General features: G+C 41.0%; 1 protein-coding gene across 1 annotated transcript in view; it reads right to left on the reverse strand.

The window, feature by feature from the left end:
* ORC2 (origin recognition complex subunit 2) overlaps positions 1-19,357 on the reverse strand; it is an 829,308-nt gene that overhangs the window by 461,178 nt on the left and 348,773 nt on the right. The window contains exon 10 of the mRNA XM_044075702.1: positions 7,827-7,936. Coding sequence (XP_043931637.1) covers positions 7,827-7,936 — 110 coding nt within the window. The remainder of the gene's footprint in view (positions 1-7,826; positions 7,937-19,357) is intronic.

The following is a 19,357-nucleotide window of genomic DNA, read 5'->3' on the forward strand; positions in this document are numbered from 1 at the left end:
TTTTGCTATTATTCCTATACACAGGTAGGGTGTACAGATATTTTATTAATTTGCATACTGTCCTGAAAAAATATGTTGTTCATATATGCAAGCCAGCAAGGTAAATAAATCCACATCCAGCAACCAGCAAGTGGAAATTATTTCACACTGTCATTAGTCCAAGGAAGAATTGCCTCTCCACATGGTAGCATTTTCCTGTGTCAGTGTTTGTTTTTGTTTCACACATGCCATGCATAACAACTAGCATTACTCTAGGAGTGAATATCATGAGATTAGGAACAGATTATTAGACATTATATATCAATCTTTCTTTGGAGGGGAATAGAATGAAATACTTGAAAAAGCAGGATAACAGTATGAAACAGTTTTTGCTATGGACAGCTGACAATGTAGCTCATTTCGGGTAAAACATACATAGGTGGGTTGACAATCAGATGGAAAACATAGACTTTCATTATGTACAGCCAGTGAGCCTCATATGAATTGTCTGCTTTGGTTCTATGAACTAAGCTACGCAACAATTAGAGCATCATTTGCATATTATACACACATATAAGCATGTAAACACAACTCCTTCAAACCAAGTAGTATGAAAAACCACAGCAGCCAATTCCTTTAAAATTTATTAGCGCTTTCGACCATTCACAGTAAACTTGAACTTCTTCAAATACATTTTGTTACAAAGTATCTATATTTAAATATCCGCCAAAACCATTCATGATGTCACAAATTACATTCTTAAAAAGACAAGACTGAAATACAATCGCATAAGTCTAAATTCACATATTATTACATATTCTAAAATACAATTAGGCCATAAACATAAACAGCCCTTGGACAGTGAGCTCAAGATGGACAATGATTTCCTGCGATATAAGCATGAATATTGCAGATGTATTACTAGTATCAAGAAGCAATTAAGTAAAATTAAAGAAACCAAAATGAGGAAACTAGAAAGGGACAGAAGTGAATATCTGAATGGAACAGCTTATCCTGTGCCCCCTGTTTCCCAGGCTTGGGGTACAAATACCACCTCAAACGTTAGGGATGGGGGGGGCGCTATGAAAGCTGATAATGATAACAGTGCCATTACAGTTTCAATATAGGAGAAGGCAACTATAATAATAATGCACCAACAATTAGGAGAAGAGAGCAATTATGAGAACAACATAATAATAAAAATATACAAGATCAAAGTTCTAACAATCATCTTAATCAGCAGGGTTTTTTGGGGGCGCAGAAGAAAAATCAAACCAATCAACAGGGAGCAAGACGGCACACCCAACGGACCAGGAAACAGAACCGTCGTCAGAGATAATCAACTTAAATATGGAATTACAAGGGAACACATTGGACAGTCTTACTAATAGGGAAGGGGACTTTAAAATATACAGATTTTCATCCTTTCCCATGGACATGGATCTAGCTGAACTGTTTTCAAAAGGATTATGGTTTGTTCCAACTAGGCGGGCTGATTTAGCCAGGACATTACTAGACTTCAAAGTTTATTTGCATAAGTTGAATCTTAATATTTTAATGGGTAATTCCACTGTTATGTTGAATGAATACAGAGTTTCTAGTTTATTTAATCCTCCAATGCACCTGCTGTTGAATATTTTAAAAAAAAATGTGTGAAATGGATTTGAGAACATTGTTGGGCAAACATTGTCCTAATTATGGGAAACTGAACCTCTCTTTGCAGGAAAAACAATTATTAGATTTAGTAAAAACCCAGAAGATTAGGGTCATGAAGCCGGATAAGGGGGGGGGTTGGTCTTCATAGATATTTTGGAGTATAACAACAGGATGTTAAGTATACTGAATCCGGATGCTTATGTTAAAGTATCTTTGAATGAAATTAATGGGGCTTATCAGCGAGTGAAGACAGATATTAATGACCACTTTATTGAAGGAAGCATTGACAATGAAATGTTTAATTATTGAACATTGTTGTAGCCCTTATACCAGTTATATATGGAGCCCCAAAAATTCATAAAAACTTAGAAGACCCAACCATGAGACCAATAGTGGATGGGCGAAATTCAATAACTTACTCCTGTGCCAAACTTATTGATAATAAACTTAAAAAAATATCTGACTTCTGAGACCCAAATTTTTAAGGACTCGTGGAGTTTCTTGGAGAATATTAACAACCTAGAATTTGAACTGGTATCCGAGACTTGTATACGGTTATCCCACAGGATATTGGGATCAACTGGGTAACAGAATTTTTACTTACAAAAGGTGCAGATTCAAAGGAAATCTATCTCATTGAGAGGTTATTGGATATTTTTCTCAGTAATAACTTTATATTACTCAACAGTGAATATTGTTTACAAAAAAGTGGTGCGGCGATGGGTTCCTCTTGTGGAGGTAGCTTCGCGAATATAGTTATGGCCTACTGGGAGAGGGAGTTTGTATTTAAGGATAAGAATATCATGGATAAAATCTACTGGTATACCAGGTACCTGGATGACATCTTTGTCATCTGGAAAGGAGACAGAGAGTCGGCTATGTAATTTGTAGACAGAATGAATAACACCATTACATTTTTGTTTTTTAAGTTAAATTTGAACATGATGTAATAGCATTCTTAGATGCATGTCTGAGGAAGGATAGAATCAATAATAGGTATCATGCGAACATCTATAGAAAGCCTACATATTCAAACACACTGTTACACAATGATAGCTCCCACCCACTTCACCAGAGGAAGGCCGTTGTGAAAGGGCAACTGGTGAGGGCGGCCAAGATGACTTCATTATTAGAAGACTGCATACAGGAATGTAAAATATTGAAAGATATGTTTATTAGAAGGGGATACCCAATGTCTTTAGTGGATGAACTTATATTTGAAGTCCACAATAAAAGAATAAGGGGACATTTTGAACCCATCTTGGGAAAAGGTGTAGATCCGAATGGACATAACAGAGAAATAGCTACATCTAGGGATGTACAAATAAACTTTCAATATAAGATAAGTTTTATTACCACATATTCTATGGAGTCACAACTGATTATAGATGTCCGTAATAAAAATTGGAATTTATTTAACAAGGACCACAATTTGATTACCCCCTAAGATCACTAATTCTTGAGAATACTAGGGAGAATGTTATACATAATCCTGGTATGAGGAAGTGCGGAAGATGCACACAATGTACGTATGTGAACAAAATTAGATGTAGATACTCGTGTGACACTATGGGGGTCATCTATTTAGCTAGGTGTCAGTTATGTCCTGTATTTTATATAGGTAAGACCGAGAGGAGTTTTAAACAACGCATATATGAACATCAATACAATATTAGTAGGAGTAATGTCAATAATATCCTGGCTAAGCACATCTCTTACAATGGTGATCATTTTTTTCGCTATGTAATTATTGAGCATGTTAAAAAAAATATAAGCGGTGGACCATGGGCACTTAGACTCAAAGAAAGAAAACTGCTGTGGCAGCTCAAACTAAATGTGTTTGCCTATCCAGGACTTAATGAAAACTGTACACTAGCTTGTATACTTAAACTAAAAGCTTTGGCAAGATAGATTTTTACTGATTTTGCCTTACTATTTTATTATAGTGAGATATGAGTTAATCTGAGAACAACAAATATTGAATTTTCTAATATAAAAAGGAACTTTTTGACATAAAAGTATTTATATATATATATATATATATATATATATATATATATATATATATATATATATGTATAGAGACTTTTTCTAATATATGATTTTTATTGTGGGGTGTTTAGGAGTACAGGGTTGAGTTATATATTTAGGGCTTTTGTTTATGGTTATGGTCTAATTGTATTTTAGAATATGTAATACTAAGTGAATTTAGACCTATGCAATTGTATTTAAGTCTTGTCTTTTTAAGAAAGTAATTTGTGACATCATAAATGGTTTCTGCTGGTATTTAAATATGGATACTTTGTAACAAAATGTATCTGAAGAAATTCAAGTTTGCTGTGAATGGACGAAAGCACTAATAAATTTTTAAAGAATTGGCTGCTGTGGTTTTTCATACTACTTGGTTCGAAGGAGTTGTAGTCTTAATTTTCCACGTTTGTTTAAGCATGTAAACACACACACAAACACAGATACAGAAATGTTCACATCAATACATAATATACAAATGACTCTTCCCAACCCTGTCAACCACATCTGCCCCATTTTCATTTTGCAAGCACCTTGGACACCTGCGTGTCATAACTGAAAAAAAAAACATCTAGAAAGAAGAACTACATGCAGAAGGAATGCTTCCAGACAACATGATGCTTCTTACTGGATTCAACTGGGGACTTTAGATATCCCCCCTTTTGTGTTTTTGTAATTAGTAGTAAGGAACACAAACTGGGAAGTGGTTCTGGAAAATCCAGACATGCTGCCAGCTGCCAGTGTATTAGGAAAACTCATTAACCTCCAAAATATGTCTGTAAAACATAAAAAAGGTCCCTCAATTGTTAAGTACATGCAACATGACTTAAATATGTGGAAGAGGGCTTGGATAAAGATAGTGGGACATCAGGAAGAGGAACTATATTCCTGGCATTTTCTTCAGCATATTCCTTTGAAGAGAGATTTAACAAGGAGAGTTCCATGACCGATGGGTAGTAAACGGTGCATACACACACGACAGAGGCGACTGAAAGGGAAGGGTAAATACTTTGACAGGCTTACCAGTCAGTTTAAAAGGTTGCTGTACTCTGGCCCAGTACCAGAACAAATTCATCCGTCTACATGGAGCCCAATGAATAAAAGTCACTTTGCCTGAATACAAAAGTGGGACAGTAATCAATGACAAATGCAGAGTCAGTAAGAATGTCAAGTGGCTTGGCTGTATTATGCTTCCACTGGGGTACTAAAAAAGAAAAAAATCCAATTATTTGGGAGTGATGTACAGGGATAAAGCTTTGACAACAACCAGATCTGCGAACAGAGTTTGATTAGCAGCTTGAGCACTTGAAAGCAGTGGCAGGGAGGATAAGTTTGCCCATTTGTTGGGAGGGGTGTAATGTACTCAGGTACACCACCAATGCTGATCCCTGGTGCAGGCTGGTAATGCACAGGTGGTGCTGTCTATAGAGTTGCACTCAGTTGGGTGGACAATTTGGCTCAGGCCCAATGTATGCCAGTCTTTGGATGGTATGAGAGCATAAGGAGGGCTGCGTCTAGGCCTTCAAGTGAAATTCTCCTTTGGCAGCAGTAAAATGCTGCCCTGGGATGTCTCTACTTTTCACCAGTCCTAAACATAAATCAAAGTTAGAGGATGGCAAATGGTTCAATAAACTCAGTGGATCAGAAGAAGCCCTGGGATCAACTGAACACCCCAAAAATGTGCCTGATTAGCTCTGACAGAAGAACTCAGAGCCCGTAAAGCAGGTAATATCACAAAAATCTTGTTTTTAGTTCTCTTAATTCTAAGTGTCATATGGAAATACCACAGAATGTAAGCCCCATAATGTCCTCTGCCTGAAAAGAGCATTTGGAAGTTGGAAAGACTAAATCTGATGAAAGCAACACCAACAGAAACACTACTGTAGACAGGACTACAGCCCCAAGTAATGTACCAAGAGAATGGCAAGATAAAAACATAGAAAATCTTTCCCTCATTATTTGAATGAGATATGTTGTAGTGGAATAACCTGTCATTCATAGGTTCAAAGTTATATACTAAGGTAATGATCACCAAAGCTTTTATAAGCTTAGCTGTGCAATTCAACCCAATTAAGTCCCTATGAATCATGGGCATTTATTAGGAGGGGGTATGCCAGTTAGAAAGTTTGGGGGGGGCTGTTAGTTTGGGCATTATTGTCTGCCTATAACAGACATGGGGGCCAGACCCAGTGTGAATTTCCGATTTCCCATCCGCTAGTCAAGATTACACTTAAATAGGGTTAGGATGGATTTGGCTTCACATGGTTGCACAGCATTGGGATCTTCTGAAAACATGTCTTGTGTTTTAATTTATGATGCAAGCAAAGTTTGAATCCTTGGATCTAGTGGTTCTGATGTTCGTTTTGTGAATGTGCAAAAGGTCCAAGTATGGTTTGAGGATGCCTCATATGCCAGGCACAGATTGCCTCTCCGTAACCTGTAGGAGACAGAGTATAGAGATAGGACTTTAAGCTAATCCATATAGGACAATGCATTTATAACCTAGATTTTCCTGGTAAGGAACCTTTGTGGGAGTTCCAGCTGTTACATATGTTTGGTCAGGTACATTCCAAAGGCGAAAGAAATGAACAAAAGAACCTAGTTTTGGAATAGAACCCAGAATCTTCTAATCTTTCAGCATCAAGGGCAGCTGTGCTACCTGCTGAGCCACTCACACTGACAAATATCAGGCTATCAAGTCTGCAGACTATTAAAACAGCCTAAGCACAAGTCAGAATCAAACTGCCATTCCATCACTTCACACACTATTAAAATTATTTTTAATCATTTTGGCATTTCTACGAGAGAAGGGTACAGGCATACAAATAGCATCCTTCTGAAAGAAGTTACTGTTTTCTGTGCAGTTCTACAATATCCTGAGCCCTTTTTTACTATTCTAAATTTAACTGCAAAATTCAAACAAGGTTGCTCAAACAAAAAAAAAAAAAAAACAAAAGGCAAACTCACTTGCTAGTATTCAGGGCCCATAAACGACAAACATACATACACTAAAGTGGCCATACATTTTATGGGCAGTTATCAAAATAATGAAAATGTGCATCTGATATTTGTCTTTTTGTTACCTTCATTTAGAAGAAATGTGTAAAGTAACTGAATCTAAAGAGTATGCACCTTCAAGGGTATACTGCTCAAAAGAAGGACAGGGAAAGTGTGCAGAAGAAACTATTCATGGCTTTATGGATGAGCATCTTTCAATGAATAATACTAAAACAAAGAGAGTATTTTGCAAACGGTGCTGGGGAAAACATTGATAAGCAGCATTTTCTAGTTGACAGCACTTCTCAAATACTGACTGCTGGAAAATAAAAGAGGTATGAATGCGGCACTTTACTGACACATCATTGCTTACGGAGAACCTGCAACATAATCCTCATCACAGCCTTGGTACAAATTCTCTTCATCCTGCAAACAATCCCCAAGAATGCAGGTATGCTGCATATTGTACATTTTGCAGGGATTGGACCTTGAGCTTGTACAGCTCCTTGTAGGGTGTGCATCAGCATCTTCTTGCTGGATTAATCCAGTGTTTTCAAACTGGGTAGATCACTACCACAGTGACTATGCTGCTCCCTGAGAAATTCTGAAGATTTTCTACCATTTCAACTAAACTCCTACAATTGTAGCACATGAAAGTGTCACTGATGGAGGCCTTAGACAATGGACAGAAAACAGTAAGCAAAAAATATGAAATAATTGTTAAGGTATGAATGCACAGAAATTGATGAAAGCCTACAAGATACATTTTTATTAAATGAGGGTGAAAAGAATAAGGTGCTAATTTCATCACACCATGCTGGCAGGTTCACTTAACAGCAAAGTGACCACAGGCTGCCAGTGGTTATGAATCTAGCATGCATTACTGTCATCTGGCAGTAGAGCTTTTAACCGGAAGACTTACTGAATGACACTCTTACAACATTTAGGCGAAAAAAAAAATCATTTTGAGATAACATTTCTGAATGAAAATGAGTGGCAACACTTCCTGTGTAAACAGGATTCGGCATTAGTCATGATGACCAGACAGGAGCAACTAAATATGGTCATAGGTATATATGTCTGAGCTTGCATGCACCGACTCCAGAAAACTCCTGCAACAGAAGCACAGGAGGAATTGTTTAATGTTCTAAAATGACTTTACCTACCGCAATAGTAACATCCACTTATGAAACAGTCTTTCATGTTCTCCATTCAGCTTTTTCAGTTCTGTGTCAAAGGCAGTGGAAGATTTGTTCAGCAGTTGACTTAAAGTTTCCTGCATTTAGATAAACATAATAAATAATTATACCATTACAATTGAAGATGACCTTATAAAGTACAGTTTTGTACCTACCATAAATGTAGATGTTCGAGTGTTCACCCTGCTGCAGTCATCACACTTGGGTTATCCTGCCGTCAGGCCGTCCCGCAGTTGGCCCGAATTCCAAAGTCTTGGTCCGGCGTCGGTTGCTGTCGCTTCTTCCCTGACGTCAGTGCGTCAGGGGTAATATAAGAGGCATCCGACGCCATTTTCTTCAGTTTTTCTTGCCCCAGATGTCAGGTGCCCCCAATAGGTAGGCAAAATATATATGTATAGCTAAATAAAAATAAAACAATACCTTTAGGCACAAGCAATTACACCACAGAGGTTGTATAGGATAGAGTGGTATAGATAAGTTCAATTAGTCCAGAGGGGATGGAGGGAGGGTAACCTGGACTGCAGCAGGGTGAAGACACGAACATCTACATTTATGGTAGGTACAAAACTGTACTATGTTCATCGTGTTACCCTGCTGCAGTCATCATGCTTGGGTTGAATCCCAAAGCTAAGGATGGGAGGTGGAGTTAGACTGAGTTAGAAGAAGCTAGTAGGCCCTGCAGAACTGCAGTGGCAAAAAACAGCTCTAGCCTTAGAATATAGAGGCAAGTGATAGTGTTTGGTGAAGGTGTGCACTGAACTCCAAGTTGCAGCTTCCAGAATATCCTTGGTTGGCATTCCCCTAAGAAAGGGTGTTGGTGTAGCTGTAGCCCTGGTGGAGTGGGACCTAATGTTACCAGGTACCGGTTTCCCATGATGCGTGTAGCAGAAACGTATGCAATGCCCTATCCATTTAGAAATGGTCTGTTTTGAGATAGCTTTACCTTGTGATCCTGTAGCATAGGCTACAAAGAGCTGGTCAGATGTTCTGAAAGCCTTAGTTTTGTCCAAGTACTAACGTAATTGCCTGAGAATGTCCAAAGAGTGCAGAAGTCTTTCTCCTTTGTTCTGGGGATTTGGGCAAATGAATGGTTTGGTTTAGGGCCACAATGGATACCACCTTTGGCATAAAGGAAGGGTTAGCTCATAGAGAGATTCTGTCTTGATGAAAAATGAGGAAAGGCTCCACTGCCATTAATGCCTGTAGCTCTGAGACTCTTCTAGCTGAGGTTATTGCTAGTAGCAGGGCAGTTTTCCATGATAGAAATTTTAAATCAGTTGAAAAGGCTGGTTCAAAGGGCGGCAGTGTAAGCTTTTCCAGAACAAAGTTAAGATCCCAAGTAGGTGTTGGTGCTCTCCTTAGTGGTCTTAGCCCCTCTGAGGTACTGTCTTAGGAGTGGATGTGAGAATAAAGGAGGGTCCGTGTTGTAATGAGCTGAAATTGCTGAGGCATGGATCTTAATAGATGAAGAGGAAAGTCCTTTGTGCAACATCTCAGTTAAATATTGTAGAATCTGAGGAATGTTTGGATCAAGGGGATTTTGGTCTTTAGCCTGGTTCCAGGCGCAAAATCTTTTCCATTTCTCTGAATAGGTTTTCCTGGTGCTGGGCCTCCTGGCCTCCAGAATGACATCCATAACAGCTTTGGATAGAGGTGTTGGCTGGTTGTTTAGGTAATTTGCCATGCAGCCAGGTTTATAGTCTTGAGCTGGCTGTGTAGAATCCGATTGTCTCGCTGGGTGAGCAGGTGAGGAATCTGTGGTAAAATCCATGGTGGGCTGTGGGCTATGTTCCTTAGAATTGGATACCAATGCTGGCGTGGCCAGTCTAGTGCAATGAGTATCATTTAAGGCCTCTCTGATCTGATTTCCAGCAGTACTTTTGCTAGAAGAGGCAGTGGAGGAAAGGCATACACTGTTAATGTTTTCCAACTGAATGAGAGGGCGTCCACTTTCCAAGCTTGAGGATGGAATGTCCTTGTGCAAAATTTTTGAAGTTGGTAGTTTTGGGGGCTTGCAAACAGATCTATGTCTGGACATCCCCATTTTTGAGCTATCCTTGCAAATATTTGTGGATCTAATTTCCACTCGTGTGGATCCATGATGTTTCTGCTTAGGTCATTTGCCAATGTGTTTTTCCTTTCCTGGCAGGAATTGTGCTTGTAATTGAACCTGGTAAGACAGTGTAGTGTTCCACAAGGTCATTGCTTGCCTGCATAGAGGGTAGGAATGTGTGCCCCCTTGCTTGTTTATGTACCACATTACTGCGGTATTGTCCATCTTTATTATTAGTTGCCCTGGGTGTAAGAGGTCCTTGAAAGCTGTTGGGGCATTCTGTACTGCTAGCATTTCTTTTTGATTGATGTGCAGATGTCTCTGATCTGTAGTCCATTTGCCCTGAATGCACTGTCCTGCCATGTGTGCTCCCCAGGCATAGTCCGATGCATCTGTGTCATAGTTTGCCTGGCTGTGGGTAAGGTGAAAGGCTGACCCTTGTTGAGGTGACATGCCTATGCCCACCATAGAAACTCCTGTTGAAGGCAGGGAATGAGTGGTATCATTGTTTCCAAGCTGTGGCTGTGCTGTGTCCATACACTTTTCAGGTACCATTGTAATTTCCTCATATGCAGTTTTGCAAATGGTATTAGTAGTATGCAAGATGCCATGAATCCCAAGGCCTGCAGAATTTTTCTTGCAGGGAGTTGGGTCTTTGTTGCCATTATTCTGAAATATTGAGTCAGCTGTTGTTGCTTGTCTGGCGTGAGATAAGCCATCTGGGCCGTTGTATTCAAGCTGGCACCCAGGAATATTATGTTTTGTCAGGGCACTAGTTTTGGTTTATTTTCATTTACTGTGTACCCTAGGCAACTTAGAAGGTGTTTGACAAATGCTAGATGCTTTAAAAGAATGTCCTTGTTTACTGCTTGAATAAGGCAGTCGTCCAGGTATGGGTATATTTGAATTCCTCTGTCTGCAGTATGCAATTACTGGTGCCAAGCATTTTGTGAAGACCCTGGGCACAGTAGATAAGCCAAAGGGCAGTGCAGAGAATTGATAATGTGTTGAACCTGCAATGAAGTGGAGGTACCTTCTGCAATTTTGTCTGATAGGGACATGCAGGTAAGCCTCCTTGAGGTCCAACGTTACTAGCCAAGCATTCTTGCCCAGCATGGGAAGAAGCTGCTGTTGTGTTAGCATCTTGAATTTTGGTACTTGCAGATAGGTGTTCAGAATTGAAAGATCCAGAATGGGTCTCCATGTTTTGTCCTTTCTTGGAACTAGAAATAGTCTTGAGTAAAAACCTTGTCCTTGCTCCTGAGTAGGTACATGTTGAATGGCTCTCATGTCCATGAGGGCTGTAATTTGTTTTTGTGCCTCTGCCCATTGATTTGGTGGCAGGTTTGGCATTCCTTTTATCCTTGGTAAGATATGAAAGTGGAATCTGTATCCTTGAGAAACAATGTTTAGGACCCATTTGTCTTTTCTGATGATGTGCCAGTTGTCTGCAAAAAATGCTAATTTTCCTCCAAAGGGAGCTGTCAGGAGAGATTTGCTTGGTAGTTTGAGGATTGAGTCATTGTGTTTGGCTTCTGCTAGCCTGGTGCCTGTCTTCTCCTCCTTTCTGGGTAGCAGTACCCCATTGGTGAGGTTTGTAAGGGCCTTGTGACTGACCTCTGCCCCTTGGGCATCTGAATTTGCCTCTCTGTGATCTGTCAGATGCTGGAAAGGACCAGTTTTTTGTAGGCCAATTTCTGCTGAAACGAGGGGGTTATACCTGCAAAAAATCCTTGACCGTCTGCATAGACTTTGCCTTATCCTCCATTTTCTTTAAAACCTCTTCTGCTTTGACACCAAATAATACATCCTGCTGTAAAGGTGCATCCAATAATTTTGCTTTAACATGATCAGGAAGGGTTTGTTCTTTTAACCAAGCATGTCTACAAGCATGTCTACGTATGACAGAGCCAGTAAAAGCTGCTCTACAGGAAGCTTCCAATGAATCAAATCCACATTGTAAAGTATGTTTGCCCACCTGTTCAGCTGCATGCAACAGATCCTGCATTTCCTTGAACTCAGACTGTTCAGAATGTGTGCTCATTTTTTGTTTTAATTGAGACATTAGGAATTGCTGATATTTCAGCATGTGAAACTGACAATTTAATGCTCTCATAGCCAGAGTTGCTGAGGTGTATATTTTCTTTCCCCATCTATCTAGGGCTCTGGAATCCCTTTCAGAGGGCACAGGATTTTTTGCCATAGAAGCTTTGGCTCCCTTAGGACCCTGGGAAACAGTTTCTGGGTCAGCCACAGGGCTTCTATAAAGGAATTTGTGTGAGTCAGGTACTCTGTAGTATCTGTCTGGTTTGGCTGGAGCAGGAGGTAGAGAGTCGGGATTTAGACTAGACTCCAAGTAAACATCATCCACAATATCTAAAACTGGAGGGATAGCCAGTGGTCTGTGCTGGGGTAGTAAAAGGAACTCTCTGAGCCTTTTCTTAGAATCAGAGTAGTCCTGGCCTTCCCAGTGGAAATGTTCCCTCATGGTATGTAAAGTTTCCCCAAAGGAGTAATCTTCAGGGGGGGATGCTGAGGGAATAGAGTCTTCAGCATCAGAGTCTTCATAAGGAGGAAAAGTGTAATCCTGTTCCTCAGAAGAGTCTGAGGAAATTGAAACCTGGTCAGAGGAAGCATAATCCTCCTCTTGTCTTGGTCTTTTATCAGGAGGGGGATGGGAACCCCTGATTAGGGTAACTAAATCTTCAGCCATCTTAAGCATCTGTTTCTTAGGCATGGGGCCTTGAACTGTAGACTGATGTACAGTCTTCTTTGGTTTCAAAGGAGTTTTAAGCTTAGCATAAGATTTAATGGTGAGTGTAGTTGGTCTGAAGACACCTTCTGCAACCGAAGGTGTTTCCACTGCACCGGGGTCTACTTCTGCTCCGGTGTCGGAAGGGCCTAATGAAGATGGCTGCTTCGGTCTAGTAGACTCCAATTGAGAATCCAAAGCTGTCTGGGGTTCCAGTTCAGCAGTCGTCAGGGGCTGCGTAGGCGCCTCACTGAAAACCGGAGAACCGGCGACAGGCCCAGCAGAGACCTTGGAGTCTGGCTTGTTCCTAGGCTGCCTGTCCTTATCCTTGCGTTTTTTATACATGCCAGTCGTCGGCTGCTCCGATGGCATGATATAATTAAATTTCCTACCAAAGTAATGGCATGCGAAGTCAAAACGGCATTTGATAGTTTGTTTATTAAACCTAGCACAAAACAGACGACCTGTGACATCGTGGTCTGGGCCTAGGCAAGGAATACAATAGGAATGGAAGTCCTTATGAGGTATTTGCTTCCCACAAGAAATGCAATTGTTAACTTTTTCTGACATCGGACTGAGGCAAGAAAAGGTTCCCCAATGGGGTGCTTAGCTTTATTGAAGACTTCGGACTGAAATTCGAATCGAAAATCTCAGGTGTCGGCCGACCGGCACTTGCGAACTGCTTCTGCTTTGGGCACCGCGCGGCAAGAAAGACTGAAGAAAATGGCGTCGGATGCCTCTTATATACCCCTGACGCACTGACGTCAGAGAAGAAGTGACAGCAACCGACGCCGGACCAAGACTTTGGAATTTGGGCCGACGGCAGGACCGCCTGACGGCAGGATAACCCAAGTGTGATGACTGCAGCAGGGTAATACGATGAACATCTACATGTTTTGGAATTCAGTGGTATCAGATCTTCCTGCTTTGACCTACACAGCACCAGTGCATCAACCACACACAGCTTATTAAGAGAGACTGTACAACTGTAGAATTTTGAAGGATAAGACATGAACACAGCATAAAAAAATAGACAGTAATTCAATAACATACTTTCTCCTTCACTAACCGAGTTCTCTGAGATTGTCAGTTTGCATTTCACATTACCCCCACTCATGACAAACCAGTGCAACAACTGGTAGAAACCTGACACTCCATACCAATACAAAACAAAAAGCAGCACAATCCACTTTCAACCATATACCTGACCGTACAAGACAGAAGTGTGTGTATACTGTAGAGACATATCTCTACCCATACATATGTATGTACACAATACATACATACATATATATATATATATATATATATATATATATATATATACATACAGACATATATATATATATTTTTTTTTTTTTTACACACACACATATATATATATATACATATATCTATATACATATACGGGCCTACGTCAAAAGAGACATTACGGAATGCTGAACTGCATATGGTCGAGACCATATCATTGAAGCTCCACAATGTCGAAAGGTTAAAAAGTGACCCCTGCACTCCTCTACCCCCAAGAAATTATATATACAAACTAAGACATCACACCACAGTGGAAAAAGGGTAAATTCCCCAATCCCCACTGTACAGCAATCTCAGTACAAACACTTTGATACTTCAGAAAGTCGATCATATGGTCTCGATCCATATATATATATATATATATATATATATATATATACACACATATGTGTGTGTGTGTGTAAAAATATATAATCCACCTAAGCATGCAAACACATAAATACACTGCTACTAAAGGACAGACCAATTAAGAATACCTGCATAAAAGAAAATAGTTCATCATGCTTCCATAGCTTATCCTTTTATCTCTAAAAAGCTAAAAAAGGATTCTACACCTCAAAGTCCTGCAATCTACCCTCCTGATTACTCTTGGGAAAAGGGACGTCATGACCCTGACATTCTTCACAGGCACAGAGTTGCTAAGCACAACGATGATTTTCCAAAGCAGTCTTTAAGATGAAATATCAAAAACAATGGGCAAGTAGAGGACAGAGTTGCAGAATAAGCCTTCAACTCATCTGCCATGAGACTACTCCATAATGCAGCTGATGGTGCAGTGAGGGCATTAGATATCAAAAGTGGCAGTGTGCTGTCAAGCAGGGCTCTGCCTGTCAGACTTCCAGGAAAACGTCAAGGCACCCTTTCTAAATGTTCTTTTTAATAGCTCCGTCCATTTCTGGCCACAGAAGAAATTAAAGCTGAAGGAGAGTGAAAAAGAGGGAAAGACAAACAGCTGTTAACATCAGATTTTCAATTCTCAACAAACCCTTTCTGACACGCACAGAATCCACACCAGAAGTGGTTTCCACTATGTGACCCTGCGGCTGCTGCATGATCTGGAAGGTATCAGTAACAGTGTAGTGGTGTTAAGCGCCAAAGTAGACAGCAGCTCACTAGCAAATGTTCCACGGAAAAGTAATGGATTCTGTGGACCCAAATCTTAGGGAGTGTAACAAAAATCTGCAGCAGGCCTTGCCTGACAGATGTACAGTCAGAATAGTCATTCCACAAGTCAGCACTGCTGCCATCCCACATGACCAGTGAATTCCGGACTTAATATCTAGTGGTTATATCATCCCCTACCTCACCGCTCCCAAGATACTTTGCATTCCTCCTTCAGACATCCCACCTGCAAAAACAGAGTGGCAATTTTAGAGGCTGTTAGCCTTCTAGAGAAAAAAGCACTCCAGAAGTCCCACTAGAAGAGATAAGGTTCAGTTACTGCTCCAGATTTTAATGGTACCAAAAAAGACCAAGGACCTCAGGCCCATTCTTAAAAGAAGTGGCCAAAAACAATGCATTCCAAAAATAAAACATGTGTATGTTCAAGAGGGTCGTTGATCCTCCCTCCACCTGGGGGACATTGGGCACGCTCTTCAGACCTCCAAGACACTCATCTGCACATCAAGATCATAGACGATTCAAAAAGGCTGCCTTTCCCCACAAACGTATCTAAGGGAAATTCCTCCTTTATCGCCTGGTTGGTCAGAGGCAGTTGTGGTCCCAGTTCCACTATAGTAAAGACCTTAGAAAAGACTTCTAGCTTCTTTCCTCCTTTGCTACCAATACTGGGCACTAAAGTTTCAAAAGTAAAACTGGTAAGATGGTTAACTAAATGAATAAAATTTTGTTATGCAAAACAAGCACATTCTAGAAAAGCACATTCTACAAAAGCAGAAGTCTGATCAAAGTCCACAGAACTCAATCATTTTGGGATTTCTTCTATAAAGTCTCAACAGATTTTATGCATGGAGCTGCTAAATGGGCCTCTCTGAGCATAGTTTGCAAAGAACTACAGGCTGGATGGAATTGCCAGGTGCTGTTTTGTCCCTGTGTGGATGGTTAAAATTCATTTGTTGATAATGTACATAGTTTTGCGTGTTTGTTCTAAGTTAATAGGGGATGGTGGTGTTCTGAAAATGTACTTTAGCTCAGGGTTTTCATTGAAGTACAAAGTCTTGAAAATGTGTCACAGGTTCAAATGATTAAGAGAAGTAATCATATAAAAGATTAGTGTGTGTTTGTAAGGAAAAGGTTGGAAATATATATTCGAAAACACTATCATGTATTATGGGTGAGAACAATAGCTTTTTACCATAATGGCTACTCTACACATTTCTTGGAATGCAAATGACCTTACAGGTATAGACAAAAAGAAGAGAGTATTGAACTATATCAAGAAAAGCAAAAAAGTACAAATAGCAATGCTGCAAGAGACACATTTGGAAAGAAATGAGCACATAAATTTGACAAAGAAAGGATTTTAGGTTCATAGTTTCATAGGCAAGTACTAGGCTATCTGCCCGAGGGCATCTATAAGCCAAGCCAGAATGTGTTGGCTTTCGCCGCCCCCTTAGATTAGTTCCTTGTGCCTCTGTCCAGCAGAGCCATTAATTCCCTGTGCCTCGGTCCAGCAGAGCCACTGCAGTGATCCCCTGGGTAAATTTTCTATTTCCCATCCACTCGTCAAGGTTCCTCTTGAAGAGCATTAGTGAGGGGCTCTGCCTAATGTAGATTGGAATCCTGTTCCAAAGCATGGGGAGTCTCTGGGACAGGAATCTATCCCTCCAGCATGTCCTATTTATCGCTGTGGTGAGGTTTAGATCCCTCGAGCGTGTGGCTCTCTGGGATCTGTTTTTTTAGGTGGAGCATGTCGATCAATTCTGGGTTGGACACAGCCTTATATGTCAAGCAGAGATCACCTCTGAGTAAGTGGTAAGCAACCGAGTACAGCTGGAGTTTCTTCAGTCGGGCTGCATAGGGCATCTGTTTGATGCCAGTAATCCTCTTGGTGAGGTACTTCTGTGGTCTTTCCAGCTGTTGCAGGTATCTTGTAAGGTACATCCCAAATGGGGCGTTGTACTCTATGATGGGTCTGATGAGTGATGAGTAGAGAGGCACAATAGCCTCTTTTGTTCTAGATGCGAACCCTTTTGTGATTAGTTGGGCCACATAGAAGGATTTTCTAACCACCTTGGCAATATGATTATCAAAGGAGAGATTACTATCTACTTGGGTCCCCAGATCCCTTATTACATTTTCTTTGCGGGTACTTTTTTTTTCCAAAGAGGATGACTATGTACTTTTTGGTATTTAGCTTGAGGCCATAATTTTGACACCAGGTATCCGTCTCAGTGAGACCCTTCTGGAGGATGTCTATCAGCCAGAGAGTCAGTTATGGCCCCCAGTTTGCAGTCGTCTGCGAACTTGGTCAGCCATAGTCCTCCTGTGCTTGCCTGTACCTCTGAAAAGTATATACCGAACAGGAGAGGTCCCAGGACTGAGCCCTGGGGGATGCCACTTGTAACCGGTTTAGAGTCGGACCTAGAGCTGCAACTCTCACTGCATGGATTCTATTCGTGAGCCAATTGGCAACCCATCTCGTGACGTAGGGGTTTATGTTCAGGCTGGTGAGCTTGTCTATAATACCAGAAAGGGGAATGGTGTTGAAAGCCTTTGCAAAGTCTAGGTAGGCTGTGTGGACCACCTTTCCCTCATCTAAAGCCTTGGTAACTGTCTCAAAGAAGTCCAACAGGTTTAGGAGGCATGATCTGCCCTTAACAAAGCCAAACTGGGTAGGGTTCAATGTTTGGAGGTTTCCAATGTCTCTGTTAATGAGTTCCATGATGAGGTGCTCCATAGCCTTGCAGACCGGGGTAGTCAGGCTTAAAGGGCAATAGTTCCCGGGGGTTGTTGTGGCTTCACCTTTGTGGAACAGGATAACTGTTGCCGTATGGCACTCTATGGGGGCGCAGCCTGTAGACAGGCTGAGTTTGAACAGTGTGTTTAGGTGAGGGGTTAGTTCATTTTGGAGCTCGTGTAAGACACAGCCTGGCACACCGGTCTCATTGAAGCAGTGTTTTTGGATAGGGCTGTTTTAACCTGTGTATCAGTGATTGCCAGGGTTCTACATTCTTCTGGTATGGTTATGGGCCCTTTAGGGGGTGAGGGAGGGTGAAGTTTGCACTAAACCTATCTGCCAGAATGTTGGCAATATCAGTCGGTTCAGTGTATTTTGTGCCATTGTGCACTAACTCAGAGCAGATCTGAGAGTTTCCACTTAGGTTCCTGACATAGCTAAAGAACGCTGTGTGGTTATCTTTGGAGTCCTTGGCAATTTTGCTTTCGAAGCTCGCCTTGGATGATTTTATGAGGGATCGTAGTTTCTTGCTGATACTGATCAGGGATGTCTTCCCTTCTTGGGATTTTACTCTTTTCTTTACTAGTTTCCTCCTTCTATTGTATAGCTTGTTTATGGCAGGGGTCCACCAGACTGGTTTCCTTTTCTTGGAGGAGTGAGTCTTGGTTTTGCTTGGGATAGCATGATCCATGCATTCTTGCAGGCGCTCATAGAGTGCCTTTGTAAGGGATTCAGCATCTTGGACAGTGTTGTCCTTTAGCATGGGGGCTGTGAACCTTTCCACTTCGGTCTTAAGTAACGTGAAGTTTGCTTTTGAAAAGTTTTTCCACGGTGGTTTCCTTGATTGGGGGTGGGGGCAGAAAGTGGATATCTAGAGTGATTATCTATGTTCTGATCTAACCAGCGAGGGGTTGACCTCTAGTGTAGAACACCTGTTGCCCATGTTGGTGATGACCAGGTCCAATATGTTGTCACTTCTGGTGAGGGTGTTGACCAGCTGATCCAGGGCGTTCGAGTTTATAAATTCTAGGAAGAGTTGGGCAAGGGAGTTAGTACTTCAGTAGTTTCTCACATTTAATGTTTGCGTAATTGAAATCACCCAATATTAGGGCATTTGGTAGGACCTTCATATTTTCCAGTGTCTCCAGAAACCAGAAATGGGGGTCCTGGGTCATGGTAGGTGATCTGTAGAAAGCTACAATTTGAATTGCAGTTTTGCCTGTTGTTAGTTGCACATGGATGATCTCTGAGGCACTGTGCTGCGCCACTAACCTGGAGGTGAGGGCATCCTTGATGAATATGGATACACCCCTGCCTTTTGTGTTTCGGTCCGAGTTCTGTGGCTGAAAAGTATGGTACGAGTTATAGCCTGGTAGTGCTGGGGTGCTCTCTGGAGCTTTAAACCAGGTTTCTGTTACTGCACAGATTTCGATGTTCTCCATACTGAGGATTGCCTCGAGTGCATGCATTTTGAGGTTTAGACTTCTGGCGTTGAGTAGCATTACCCTCAGTTTTTGGTTACT

This window comes from Protopterus annectens, chromosome 6.part1, assembly GCF_019279795.1.
Source record: "Protopterus annectens isolate FY-2018-M chromosome 6.part1, PAN1.0, whole genome shotgun sequence".
In the NCBI taxonomy this organism is placed as follows: domain Eukaryota; kingdom Metazoa; phylum Chordata; order Ceratodontiformes; family Protopteridae; genus Protopterus; species Protopterus annectens.